At 47.3% G+C, this 13,629-nt stretch overlaps 2 protein-coding genes and 1 long non-coding RNA gene across 6 annotated transcripts in view; 2 read left to right on the top strand and 1 right to left on the bottom strand.

The window, feature by feature from the left end:
* LOC144314275 (uncharacterized) overlaps nt 1-13,629 on the bottom strand; it is a 66,426-nt gene that overhangs the window by 5,993 nt on the left and 46,804 nt on the right. For 3 of the 4 annotated variants that reach the window (XR_013380110.1, XR_013380108.1, XM_077898210.1), the window contains 2 exons: nt 8,283-8,458; nt 5,444-7,523 (listed from right to left, as the gene is read on the bottom strand). Coding sequence is in view for 1 of the 4 variants with exons in the window: in XM_077898210.1 (XP_077754336.1) it covers nt 5,444-5,490 (47 nt within the window). In the remaining 3 variants the exon portion in view is untranslated. Of the gene's footprint in view, nt 1-1,484; nt 3,116-5,443; nt 7,524-8,282; nt 8,459-13,629 lie in introns of those variants that run through there. The other variant, XR_013380109.1, reaches the window with a different exon arrangement.
* On the top strand, nt 459-2,904 carry LOC144314274 (ral-GDS-related protein-like). The gene is made up of 3 exons (XM_077898209.1): nt 459-1,453; nt 2,226-2,440; nt 2,800-2,904. The coding sequence occupies exons 1-3, from the start codon at nt 1,226-1,228 to the stop codon at nt 2,831-2,833; spliced, it is 477 nt and encodes a 158-aa protein (XP_077754335.1). The 5' UTR covers nt 459-1,225; the 3' UTR covers nt 2,834-2,904.
* Nucleotides 4,124-6,009, top strand: LOC144314279 (uncharacterized). The gene is made up of 4 exons (XR_013380113.1): nt 4,124-4,230; nt 5,205-5,237; nt 5,599-5,720; nt 5,917-6,009. It is a non-coding gene; the product is annotated as an uncharacterized LOC144314279 (long non-coding RNA).

Genomic DNA, 13,629 nt, shown 5'->3' with positions numbered 1-13,629 from the left:
TAAGGGCACTGAGGGGCTCATTCAGGTAAGCCTATGCCATAAGGTCAGGTTGTTATCCCAGGGTCCTGTGTTTGAGCCCTCTATTGGGCTCCCTGCTCAGTGGGGAGACTGCTCACCATGCTTATTCGCTCACTCGCTCGCTCGCTCTAATAAATATCCTTAAAAATTTTTGGGAAAGATCAAGTAAAACTTTGATCTTTGGATCCAGAAGGAGAACCTTAATTTCTCCACAGAGCATGTTGGGAGACTAAGGGTTTGTGGCTGGGGAGTAACTCTCAGAGCCATGGATCTCATAGGTCTCTTGATTTCCATTGGGAGGGTTTCATTTTTGGGGCTTCCTGTGACGAGGGAAATGAGTCAAAGGGAGCTGTAGATGGGGTCCCAAGCCCTCTGGGAAGCAGAGCACAGTCTGGGCTGATTCGGTGCCTCAAACATCCATCTCTTAACTGTCCCATCTCTTCCTGAACCTCTCTATACCACCTCTTCTGACCTCCACAACTGGGGCCAAGAACAGAACTTTGGTGAGCAGACCACTCACCAATCTGCCACAAACCTAAGCCCTGATACTGGTGTGCATGAAGGATGGAGTAGACGAGGCCCTTGGCCATTGAGAAAACAGGCTAAGTAGAAAAACGAGACTCCTACAGGTTTTCTGGACGACCGGATCATCCACTGCAAGCACAGCAATAGGGGGTTTGGAAGTCATGCTGGGGACATTCTCTGGGGCCCACACAGAAAGAATGGTGCTATGGAAGTACCATGTGGCATGAAAGGCTATGCTGTGATGCTGCTCCACATATGACTCTCCCCAGCACCCTCTCTCCCATCTTGGGTACCTGGCCTGACCAGAAACTGCAGGACACCTGGCAGTCCCTGCACTGTGCCTGTTTCAAAGGAAAGGGGGCCTGGGTGCAGGCAAATTTGCATGACTGGGACATGAATTGCCATACCTCCATTACCGTGATGCCACGGGAAATTCTGCAGCTCACTGAGGCAGACACAGAGTCAGAGGGTAAGGGGGATTGCAAGCTGGGAAGACTATCTGCAATGCGGTTCAGGGACTGGGGGTTTCTCTATTGGCCATGGAATCTGCCCTGTTTTTGGAAGGGCATGGGGCAAGTCAGTCTTGTGGACAAACATTTCTCTTTATCCTGTCCCAGTGCCAGCTCCATGGCTCCTTCCAGCATCTCCTCCATCAGCTGTTCCAGATCTGGAACAAGAGCTCATGTCTTCTTCTGCATGTGTACCAGGTCATGAGCTGCAGTCAGTTCGACCACCAGCTTTCCTGGGAATTGTAACTCCTTCCCTAAACATAGAGACAGAGCCACCTCCAGCCCCAGAGGCGACCTGCCACTGGTGCATAACTCCCGAGCACCAGCTACATGAGGAGAAGCCCGGTCTCATGGACTTCCCTCCCAAGCTGGTGGCAGAGCAATTGACATCCATAGATGTGGTGAGCAGCTGGGCTCCCAGGACGGGGCCGGGGCCGGGGCCGGGGCAGGCTTTCTTTCTGCTGTCATCTACCCCAGACCTGCCCTTCCCTGATGTGGGCTTGTAAGGTCAGGGTCCAAATCTCAGCTCCATCACTTACGAACCACATCAACCCGTCCAGTTCCTCAAACCCTTGCTTTCACTGTCGAGCTGCAGACTTTGGAGATAGACCCTGGCAAGGACTGACGCAGAGTTCCTGTGTCAATTAAATGAGCCAGAACTGATAGGCAAATGGGCAGGCACTGGTCCTTGGGTGGAGGAGGGCAACTCACTGTGTGCGGCCAAGCCCACGGCTCACCCACACATCTGCCTTGGAGGCTGAGCAACCTACATTTATAAGTCATCTAATGTGTGAAGTACAGGGCAGGGAGATAAACCTGTGGTTGTACCTCTCTCTGTGAGAATGTGCTGCTGAAAGGGGAGTAGGACCAGAGGCATGAACACTGGGAGGGGAAGATGCCCCTCTGAGGAGCCCCCTTGAACTTGAAGTTAGTGGGGATGATCAGGGTACAAATGCCCTCCTTCCTCTGCTCCCCCACGGCAGTATCCGCTCCTCGTTCATCCTGTACTGGGCTCCCTCAGGGAAGAGGAATGGAGTGCAATCCAGGGACTCTAACTGGGTTCAGGCCACTTTCTGCGCTTGCTGAGCCCCAGCTCTGACATGGGACCCCTACATAGGACATGAATCTTGCATGTGAAATGGCTGTGAGAGCGAGTGTCCCCCTATTCTCTAGGATCTGTTCAAGAAGCTGCTGCCCCAACAGTGCCTGGGTGCCATTTGGTCCAAGCGAAATGAACCTGGAAATGAGCACCTGCCATGCACAGTCCATGCCACCATCACCCAGTTCAACGATGTGTCCAACTGCGTCATCACCACCTTCCTTGGCAACGCACGCATGATGGCCCGGGACAGGCCATGGTGGTGGAGCACTGGATCAAGGTGGCCAAGGTAAGCCTACAGGAGGCCCAGCTGACTTGCTCTCCTGAGCCTCGGGAACTGCTCTGTCCTTGATCAGTTCTCAATGTTGAAGTCTCTGGTCTGAGTTCTTCTTTCAAGGGGCATGCTGACCTTTCCTTGTATGGCCCAATGTTGGGATGCTCAGTTCCTACATGACTCTTTCCTTGGAGTGAAGGAAAATGCCCCCTCTCCCCAGCAGTGCTCCTCGCTGGGTCTTCCACGTGCCCTTCTGTAGGTCCCTAGATATCTGTCTCATCCAGGAGAGGAGACTGACACTGAAGAGGAGTGCAGCTCTCCAGGAAATTGGGCTCCTGCTATCCACCTGACAGCTCATTCTCTTCCGTCCCCAGGCCTGTCAAATCTTGCGGAACTACTCTTCCATGAATGCCATCATCTCTGCTCTGCCGAGTGCCTCAATTCACCGCCTGAAGATCACATGGACCAAAGTTTCCAGGTGAGGGGTCCTCTCTCCAGAAGGACCATGAAGGGTGAGGGATGTCCCATATGCCTGTCCTTTTCACCCCCTCAGTCACCCTGGACTTCCTAGGAGGCAGCAAACCATGAAACAGGACGTGGGCGGGCAGGGGGGCAGGTTATTTTCTCCTCCTTCCTGGGGAATAGGCCACCATGCCTCCAAATGTCCCCATTTGGGGAGACTGGGCTGAGCTGAATTAAAAGTTTTAGGAAATGAACATTACAGCAACTAAAGTCTCTTCCCAATTGAAACAAAAACTGACCAAAGGAGAGCTGTTCAATTAATAGGGGACTGGATGCAGTGGATGACCCACAAGAGAGCTCCCTCCTGTGTCCTCCAATGACCTAAGTGCTCAGAGGAACCCAAAGAAAACCGTGATCCAGCAGTTTGACTCCTTTGAGGTCTCAGATCATAGGGACTTGCACTCAACCCTACCATAGTATTCCAACATCCATCCTGCCTTCTTTCTCTCTATTCAGGAATAACATTCGAACATTTTTTAAAATTGTGCACCAAAGACAATCCACAGAGCAGGAACCTGCTTATCAAGGTAGCATGGAAGGTGTTGGTATAGAAAGAGAAGAGGTGTGGGAGCAACAGTGTCCTTCGTGAATGAATTAGGTACTGGCCAGGAGCATTCCTCCAGGGAGTGAAGCCTTTTGCATGAATGTGGACACAGCCAGGGGTGAAAATCCACAAGGGGTAGAAAAGCAGTTGCTGCTCTACCAGAATCCTTAGGCTGGACACACGAGCTCCCTGACACCAGCTGGTCCAGATGGGGGCCTCTACCAAACTTGAGAGCCCAGAGGACATGCCTCTGCTCAGTTAGGGGTTTGGATGGGATGAGGGCCACAACAATGATGATAGGAATAGGACACTGGGTCCTCAGGAGACCAAGGGAGGTAGCTGGAATTCTCAACCTTTCCCAGTGAGGAACCAGGCTCAGGGAGGCCAGACTGCAAGCTCAAAGTCACACAGGGAGTGAATATGGAGCTGAGATTGTTCTAGAATCACTAGATGGCAGGCTTAAGGATAACGTAGCATGCTACCCTCTGCCTTGCGTCAGATGTCCAGGGTCTGAGTCAAAGATGGTGGGGAGAAGCAGCCTGAGGTGATTATGATCTTGAGGAACTTGTCCTTAGCCCTGCAGGAACGTCCATCTAATCTTGGAACCCTGGGGGTAAATGTTCAGAGAGCACGGAAGAGGGAGTGGCAGAAGAAGCTGAGCATGGCCCAGATACATGGCCTCGAATCCAGAGGAGACGGGGGTCTTCTCTGAAAGCTGGAAGCCCCCAAATCAAGACAGGTGGGGCCTTCCAACTCCAGCTCCACCTCCTGTTGCCACAGCTTCTAAATCCCTTCTTTTGAAGTGACCTGTATCTAAACCTAGATACAAATGTGTTTGTCGGTGGACAGGGGCCCAGGGCCACATATACAATGATTTTCTAAAGCACGCCCTTGAAATAATTAGGAGGACTCTGATGTTCTTGGAGGGTGAGGGAAGGGTCCTTGTCTGCACCATGTGGTAAGCTGGGGTGGGCCAGGAGGCTGAATGTTTCCCGGGGAGGATCGCTGTGGACACGAGAGAGCAGGAACTCACTCCACCCCCAACCCCCTGACAAAGGGTGTTGTCCCCTTCCTTGGCACCTTCCTCGCTGACCTGCTCATGCTGGATGCTGCAATGGAGGAGTACCTGGAGGTGCATGAGCCTGAGGGCTGGGAAGGAGGGGCCAGAATCCTGATGTGTGGGAGCACAGAACCCCTGAACCCCCGAGAGCCCTGAGCTCTCAGTCCTTGGCAAATTTTCCCCTCGTGACAGCCTCCCCGCTGCCCCTGTGAGCTAGAGTTACTTGCCCATGTCTGTGATGAGTAAAGGGAGGCTGCACTTAGTTCACTGGTCCTGAGATCAAATCTGCTGCCTGAATGCAAAGCAGCACGAGGTTAGTCTGGGTTGACGACTTCAGCCTGTCCCTTTGAGATTGCCTGTGGGGGCAGAGTGAAGTCAGGATCTCCAACTTGAGCGGGCACTTAAAGAGCCTAGCACCTCCTGCCCACTTGAGGCTTTGGCCTCCCCTTCCTGTGCTATAGGATGCCAGAACTGCCACCCCATGTCTTCCTTTCCCTGGCTCCCAGAGCCTGACCTAGATTGCAGTCCTGTCATCCGGGAAGTCATGGCCCCTTGTGTGCCTGGCCTTAGTGCAACATGAGAAGGGATGGGTATTAGCAGCCAGTGATCACCGGAGTCCTCTCACTGACAGACTTTGGTTGTCTGCTTTCTAGGGCAATGAGTTCAACCACCGGAAGAAGAATAAGGTGAGGCTCTCTATGACTTCCTGTAGGAAAGGGTAGGGCTGTGGCTGTCAGAGATGTCCCCAGGAGGATCATTCCTTGCTTCCATCCCTTCATTCTCACATTTTTGGGAATAGTTTCATAATAAGGAAAAAGTCCCATGCAGTAAGTGAGGACAGAGGAATGGCCATCAAGGATAACTTGCCAGAGCAGGGGCAGTTTATACTCACCTCTGAGAACAAGTTGGGATGAATTTGTAGGACGGGGGTGTTGCCATGTGTCAAAGACCCAGCACTGTTTCCCTGTCCCAGTGCTCAGCCCTCCAAAGACTTGTAGCTTCCCCACCCAGGCTCTTCATGCATCCTGTCCTTCTCTTTTGGCCCAGGAATGCAGATTCATGACCGAGATCATGCTGCTCCAGGTGGCTGCAGATCATTACAACGTAGAGCCCAAGCATCCATTTAGGGCCTGGTTCCAGTCTGGGAAGTGGCTCAGTGAAGAGGAGAGGTGAGGCCCATCAGGAGCTGAATGAGGGTAGGGGTAGACTCCTCAGGTGGCCACTCCAGGGATCCTTCTAATATGGCTCCCGGGGCAGCCTCCAACCTTGCTGCTGGGGCACCAGGCTCCAGCTCCTTCGAAAATATCAGGAAAAACTCCTGAATTGAAGCTCCTGCTCAACTGACATGTGTCACTCTGTCCTTAGCTACATCTTGTCCTGCTAGCTGGCGCCCCAAACCTAGCTCACAAACAGAAAGAACTGGCCACAGTCAACCTCAGGCCTGAGCTGGTGTCCAGGGGCAATAGCGGGCATGGGACCCGTCTGCTCAACAACACTTCCTTCCGTCTCTTCACTTATTTGGAGGACCAATATTTCATCATCTTAAAGAGTAAATGGTAGATTTCAATATTATAATATTAAAGCCTTTTTAGAGTCCAGGAGTAGTTTCGTTCTTTTACTTCCTATAGTAATCTAAAAGACTTGAAGAGTCTCATATTCATTTTCTTTTTTCCCCCCTAAATATTCTTTATTTATTCACGAGAGACACAGAGAGAGAGGCAGGCTCCCTGTGGGGAGCCTGTCATGGGACTCAAACACAGGGCTCCAGGATCATGATCTGAGACAAAGGCAGATGCTCAAACACTGAGCCACCCAGGTTACCCTCTTATGCTCATTTTAAACAGGAAATCTTACAGAGTCATCAGCTCTTGTATGTGGGAAAAAGTAGAAGATCCAGCCTTCCTCCCTAGCTACTGAAGGGCATCCCCAAGCCCTCCTTTCTCAGAGGACAGTGTAAGGAACTCGGGCAAACAGCAGAAACACCTCTTCTTAACTGCTGAGATTTAGAGGTTGGAGGTATTTCCACAGGAATAGCAACAATCACTGAATTGGGGGTCTTGAAGGATACCACTTGCCAGAACTACCTCCTGCCCAAGGACAGTGGCTCCCTTTGTACAGTTTAAAGGAAGGAGGACTTTTTCTTGCCACTTTCTGCGATGTAGATGATTTTGGCTTGGGTTTTAGGGTTTGACAGTTCCATTATTAGGAACGTGTAGTTGTCTAGTTCCACCTCTGGAATTGCATCAACACTAAAGTGGGGACAAACATGTAAAGAGACTATATCCTGCACATGGAAGGCATGAGGCCAGTGGAAGATAATTAGTGGATGAAATAAGGGCAGGCAGGACTTTCCATCCTCAGTCTCACTCCAGGGGTTCCAACTTCACCCCTGACCAACACTGGAATCCTCCTGGGATCCTCGTCAGTGATCTCTGAATTCCTTTCCCTCTTGGTTTTCTTGAGGGGGAAAGATATTTGTGTACATTGAAGGTCACACCTGGGCCAGGTTCCATGAACATCTGTGCTGACTTCTGAGCTAGGATTTCCTGCCTTCCTGTATTTCCTTTGGCAGCTCTCTTGAAGGCAGAAATTCCCTGAAGGCCCCAGCTTCTTGGTCGGATGCGTAGTAGCCACTCTTCCCTGGCTGGGACCTGATGGATCAGACATCAGTTGTCCCTTGCCAGAATAATGCTTTGGCCAGAGAAACCACCACACTCTCCTTGCTGGACAAGATGACTTTTAGGTCTTTGTTGTTCTGATGTCTGTGGTCCCAGACATTCACCAGTTTACACTAAGTGTACACACTTACACTGTCTTGTCTGAAATTGCTAACTGGGCTTGACCTCTAACATCTTGTACTTCGGTTATATCATGGGGTACATGAACCTTTTCTGTCAGGAGCTTTGAAATATGACGAATGAGAGAGGAGGATTCAGGAGGTTCCATGAGGTGAATGCCACCAAGCTGATGACCTGAGTAATCAAATGGCAATATATGTATTCTGATCAATAATCACTACGATGGGGGAAGAGTAGGGTCCCCAAGTCACCTGTCCCCACCAAATTACCTAGATAACTTTCTAATCATCCTGAAAACCCACGAATTCGGCCTGAGATATAAAGAGAGAACAGCTGGAATGACACAGTGAGAAGAGTTCATGCTTCTATCAAGGTAGGAAACAGAAAAAAAGGAAAGAAATAAAAAAGCATCCAAGGGGGAGGGGCCCCACGAGGAGCCAGGCTGAGCCGCTCAGCGAGTGCCCCCAGGACAGGAAAGCCCTGACCCAGAGAAGCAGGAGCTTCACCAATCTTCCCGGACAGAAAGGCACTCCCAAGGAGTTGGACCAGTATCCCAGGAAGGGCCGGGATGCCCTCAGGCTCCCAGGGGCACTAATAGAGGGAGAGCGCACCACGCACCAGCCAAGCTCCCTAAAGGGCTGCAGCTCAGGTAAGGTGGGGCCCAGGAGCAGCTTGGACAGCAGCTCAGGCAGCCGCTCCAACCAGAAGGGGCTGAGCGGCCCCGGGAGTGCGATTCCAGCGGCGCAGGCCCCAGACCCCAGGACGCTGGGGGACACAGCCCAGGATCTGGTGCTGCCCTCAGGACAGGCAGAGGCCGGGGGGACAAAGGATAGCCAGGACGTTCCTGCCACTGGGCGGCCCAGAGCTGTGCAGATCGGCAGCCCCCTCCCCCATAACATCCAGGACCCTGCAGACGTAGAGCTCCATACTTACTGTGGGAGCTGAATCCAGGGCCCCAGAGCTGGCCACCGCCACTGTTGTTGTTCCTCATGGGGTCTCACAGGATAAACAACTCCTGCTGAGCCATGCACGAGGCAGAGGGCTGAGCAGCTCTCCCAGGTGCACACACCTGGGAATCAGCAAAGCAGGTCACTCCCCCAGAAGACCAGCTAGACAGACAGGGAAAAAACAAGTTATTGACCAAGCAGCACTGGAAAGATCCAGGGGAAGTCAAGGAATTTACAGTATATAGAATCAGAGGATACTCCCCTTTGTTTTTTGTTTTCTGTTTGCTTTCCCCCCCATTTTCTTTCTTTTTTTCCTATTTTCTTTTTCTTTTATTTTTAATTTCTTATTTATTTATGATAGTCACACACACAGAGAGAGAGAGAGGCAGAGACACAGGCAGAGGGAGAAGCAGGCTCCATGCGCCAGGAGCCTGACGTGGGATTCGATCCCGGGTCTCCAGGATCGTGCCCTGGGCCAAAGGCAAGCGCCAAACCACTGCGCCACCCAGAGATCCCTTTTTTTTCCTATTTTCTCTTCTATCATTTTTCTCCTTTTCCCAATACAACTTGTTTTGGGCCACACTGCACGGAGCAAAATGACTAGAAGGAAAAACTCACCTCAAAGGAAAGAAGCAGAAACAGTCCTCTCTCCCACAGAGTTACAAGGAAGGGAAACGGGCATTCATATCCAGGAAATAGAGAGATACCCCCCAAAATCAATAAAGAACATTCAACACCTCGACATTTAATAGTGAAGCTTGGAAATTCCAAAGATACAGAGAAGATCCTTAAAGCAGCAAGAGACAAGAAATATCTAACTTTTATGGGGAGAAATATTAGATTAACAGCAGACCTCTCAACAAAGACCTGGCAGCCCAGAAAGTGCTGGCAGGATATATTCAGGGTCCTAAACGAGACAAACATACAGCCAAGAATACTTTATCCAGCAAGGCTCTCATTCAGAAAAGAAGGAGAGATAAAGAGCTTTCAAGATAGGCAACAAACTGAAAGAATATGTGACCACCAGGCCGGCTCTGCAAGAAATATTAAGGGGGATTATGTAATAGAAAGAGGAAGTCCAAGAAAACAATCCACAAAAACCATGACTGAGTAGGCATTATGATAACACTAAATTCACATCCTTCAATAGTAACTCTGAATGTGAATCGGCTTAATGACCCCATCAAAAGGCGCGAAGTTTCAGACTGGATGAAAAAGCAGGACCCATCTATTTGCTGTTTACAAGAGACTCATTTTAGACATAAGGACATCTACAGCCTGAAAATAAAAGTTTGGAGGACCATGTACCATTCAAATGGTCCTCAGAAGAAAGCAGGGGTAGCCATCCTTATATCAGATAAACTAAAGTTTATCCCCAAGACTGTAGTGAGGGATAAAGAGGGACACTATATCATATTTAAAGGATCTATCCAACAAGATGACCTAACAATCATCAATATTTATGTCCTGAATGTGGGAACTGCCAAGTATATCAATCAATTAATAACCAAAGTTTTTTTTTTAATTTTTTATTTATTTATGATAGTCAGGAGAGAGAGAGAGAGAGAGAGAGAGAGAGAGAGAGAGAGAGAGAGAGAGAGAGACATAGGCAGAAGGAGAAGCAGGCTCCATGCACCGGAAGCCCAATGTGGGATTCGATCCCGGGTCTCCAGGATCACGCCCTGGGCCAAAGGCAGGCGCCAAACCGCTGCGCCACCCAGGGATCCCAATAACCAAAGTTAAGACATACTTAGATAATCATACACTTATACTTGGTGACTTGAACGTAGCGCTTTCTACAACTGACAGATTTCTAAGCACAACATCTCCAAAGAAACAAGACCTTTAAATGATACACTATACCAATGAATTTCACAGATATTTACAGAACTTTACATCCAAACAAAACTGCATAAACATTCTTCTCAAGTGCACATGGAACCTTTTCCAGAATAGACCACATACTGGGTCACATATCAGGTCTTCACCAATACCAAAAGATTGGGATCGTCCCCTGCATATTATTGCACCATAATGTTTGATTTAGAACTAAATCACAAGAAGAACATTGGAAGGGTTTCAAGCACGTGGAGGTTAAGTACCATCCTGCTGAAAGATGTAAGGGTCAACCAGGAAATTAGAGAAGAATTAAAGAGATTCATGGAAACTAATGAGAATGAAGATACAACCATTCAAATTCTTTGGGATGCAGCAAAAGCAGTCCTAAGGGGGAAATACATCGCAATACAAGCATCCATTCAAAAACTGGAAAGAACTCAAATACAAAAGCTAACCTTACACATAAAGGAGCTAGAGAAAAAACAGCAGATAGATCCTACACCCAGCAGAAGAAGAGAGTTAATTAAGATTCTAGCAGAACTCAACGAAATCGAGACCAGAAGAACTGTGGAACAGATCAACAGAACCAGGAGTTGGTTCTTTGAAAGAATTAATAAGATACATAAACCATTAGCCAGCCTTATTAAAAAGAAGAGAGAGAAGACTCAAATTAATAAAATCATGAATGAGAAAGGAGAGATCACTACCAACACCAAGGAAATACAAACAATTTTAAAATCATATTATGAACAGCTATATGCCAATAAATTAGGCAATCTAAAAGAAATGGACGCATTCCTGGAAAGCCACAAATTACCAAATCTGGAACAGGAAGAAATAGAAAACCTGAACAGGCCAATAACCAGGGAGGACATTGGAGCAGTCATCAAAAACCTCACAAGACACAAAAGTCCAGGGCCAGATGGCTTCCCAGGGGAATTCTATCAAACATTTAAAGAAGAAACCATACCTATTCTACTAAAGCTGTTTGGAAAGATATAGAAAGAGATAGAGTACTTCCAAATTGGTTCTATGAGGCCAGCATCACCTTAATTCCAAAACCAGACAAAGACCCCACCAAAAAGGAGAATTACAGACCAATATCCCTGATGAACATGGATGCAAAAATTCTCAACAAGATACTAGCCAATAGGATCCAACAGTACATTAAGAAAATTATTCACTATGACCAAGTAGGATTTATTCCCTGGACACAAGGCTGGTTCAACACTCGTAAAACAATCAATGTGATTGATCATATTAGCAAGAGAAAAAACAAGAACCATATGATCCTCCCAATGCAGGCAGAGAAAGCGTTTGACATAATACAGCATTCCATTCCTGATCAAAACTCTTCAGAGTGTAGGGATAGGGGGAACATTCCTCAACATTTTAAAAGCCGTCTACGAAAGCCCACAGCAAATATCATTCTCAATGGGGAAACACTGGGAACCTATCCACTAAGAAGAGAAACATGACAGGGATGTCCACTCTCACCACTGCTATTCAACATAGTACTGGAAGTCCTAGCCTCAGCAATCAGGCAACAAAAGAAACAAATTGCATTCAAATTTGCAAAGAAGAAGTCAAACTCTCCCTCTTCACAGATGACATGATACTGTATATAGAAAACCCAAAAGACTCCACCCCAAGATTCCTGGAAGTCATACAGCAATTTGGTAGCCTGGCAGGATACAAAAACAATGCGCAGAAGTCAGGGGCATTTCTATACACTAAAAATGAGACTGAAGAAAGAGACAGTAAGGAGTCAATCCCATTTATAATCGCACCCAAAAGCATAAGATACATAGGAATAATCCTAACCAAAGAGGTAAAGGATCTATACCCCCAAAACTATAGAACCCTTCTGAAAGAAATTGAGGACGACACAAAGAAATGGAAAAATATTCAATGCTCATGGATTGGAAGAATTAATATTGTGAAAATGTAAATGCTACCCAGGGTAATTTACACATTTAATGCAATCCCTATCAAAATACTATGGACTTTCTTCATAGAGTTGGAACAAATTATTTTAAGATTTGTGTGGAATCAGAAAAGACCCCTAATAGCCAGGGGAATATTCAAAAAGACAACCAGAGCTGGGGGCATCACAATGCCAGATTTCAGGTTGGACTACAAAGCTGTGGTCATCAAGACAGTGTGGTACTGGCACAGAAACAGACACATAAATCAATGGAACAGAATAGAGAATCCAGGAGTGGATCCTCAACGTTATAGTCAACTAACATTCGACAAAGGAGGAAAGACTATCCACTGGAAAAAAGACAGTCTCTTCAATAAATGGTGCTGGGAAAATTGGACATCCATATGCAGAAAAATGAAACTAGACCACTCTCTTTACCATACACAAAGAGAAACTCAAAATGGATGAAAGATCTTAATGTGACACAACATTCCATCCAAATCCTAGAGAAGAACACAGACAACACCCTTTTTGAACTTGGCCACAGTAACTTCTTCCAAGATTCATCCATGAAGGCAAGAGAAACCAAAGCAAAAATTAACTATTGGGACTTCACCAAGATAAGAAGCTTTTGCAAAGCAAAAGATACCATCAACAAAATTCAAAGACAACTTACAGAATCGGAGAAAATATTTGCAAATGATGTATGAGATAAAGGGCTAGTATCCAAGATCTATAAAGAACTTATTCAACTCAACAGGAAAGAAACAAACAATCCAATCATGAAATGGGCAAAAGACATGAACAGAAATCTCACAGAGGAAGACATAGACATGGCCAACAAGCACATGAGGAAATGCTCTGCATCACTTGCCATTAGGGAAATACAAATCAAAACCACAATGAGATACCACCTCACACCAGTGAGAATGCGGAAAATTAACAAAGCAGGAAACCACAAATGTTGGAGAGGACGTGGATAAAGGGGAACCCTCCTGCACTTTTGGTGGGTATGTGAACTGGTGCAGCCACTCTGGAAAACTGTGTGGAGGTTCCTCAAAGAGGTAAATATAGATCTGCCCTACAACCCAGGAATTGCACTACTGGGGATTTACCCCAAAGATACAGATGCAATGAAACGCCAGGACACCTCCACCCTGATATTTATAGCAGCAATATCCATAAAAGCCAACTGTAGAAAGAGCCTTCGAGTCCATCGAAAGATGAATGGATAAAGAAGATGTGGTATATGTATACAATGGAATATTACTCAGCCATTGGAAATGACAAATACCCAGCATTTGCTTCGATGTGGATGGAACTGGAGGGTATTATGCTGAGTGAAATAAGTCAATCGGAGAAGGAAAAACATTATATGGTCTCATTCATTTGGGGAATATAAAAATAGTGAAAGTCAATAAAGGGGAAAGGAGAAAAAATGAGTGGGAAATATCAAAAAGGGAGACAGAACATGAAAGACTCCTTACTCTGGGAAACGAACTATTACTCAGCCATTAGAAATGATAAACCCCACCATTTGCTTCGAGATGGATGTACCTCGAGGGTA

Source organism: Canis aureus, chromosome 5 (assembly GCF_053574225.1).
Source record: "Canis aureus isolate CA01 chromosome 5, VMU_Caureus_v.1.0, whole genome shotgun sequence".
Lineage (NCBI taxonomy): Eukaryota > Metazoa > Chordata > Mammalia > Carnivora > Canidae > Canis > Canis aureus.
Note: the sequence above shows the minus strand (reverse complement) of the source record. Positions and strands in the feature narration are given on the sequence as shown.

What these genes read in the sequence shown, in the direction of transcription:
- LOC144314274 (XM_077898209.1), top strand. Translation starts at nt 1,226, where the DNA reads ATGTCTTCTTCTGCATGTGTACCAGGTCATGAGCTGCAGTCAGTTCGA. An exon ending in AATTGACATCCATAGATGTG is followed by an intron (nt 1,454 to 2,225) that starts GTGAGCAGCTGG and finishes CCTATTCTCTAG; the next exon opens with GATCTGTTCAAGAAGCTGCT. An exon ending in ACTGGATCAAGGTGGCCAAG is followed by an intron (nt 2,441 to 2,799) that starts GTAAGCCTACAG and finishes TTCCGTCCCCAG; the next exon opens with GCCTGTCAAATCTTGCGGAA.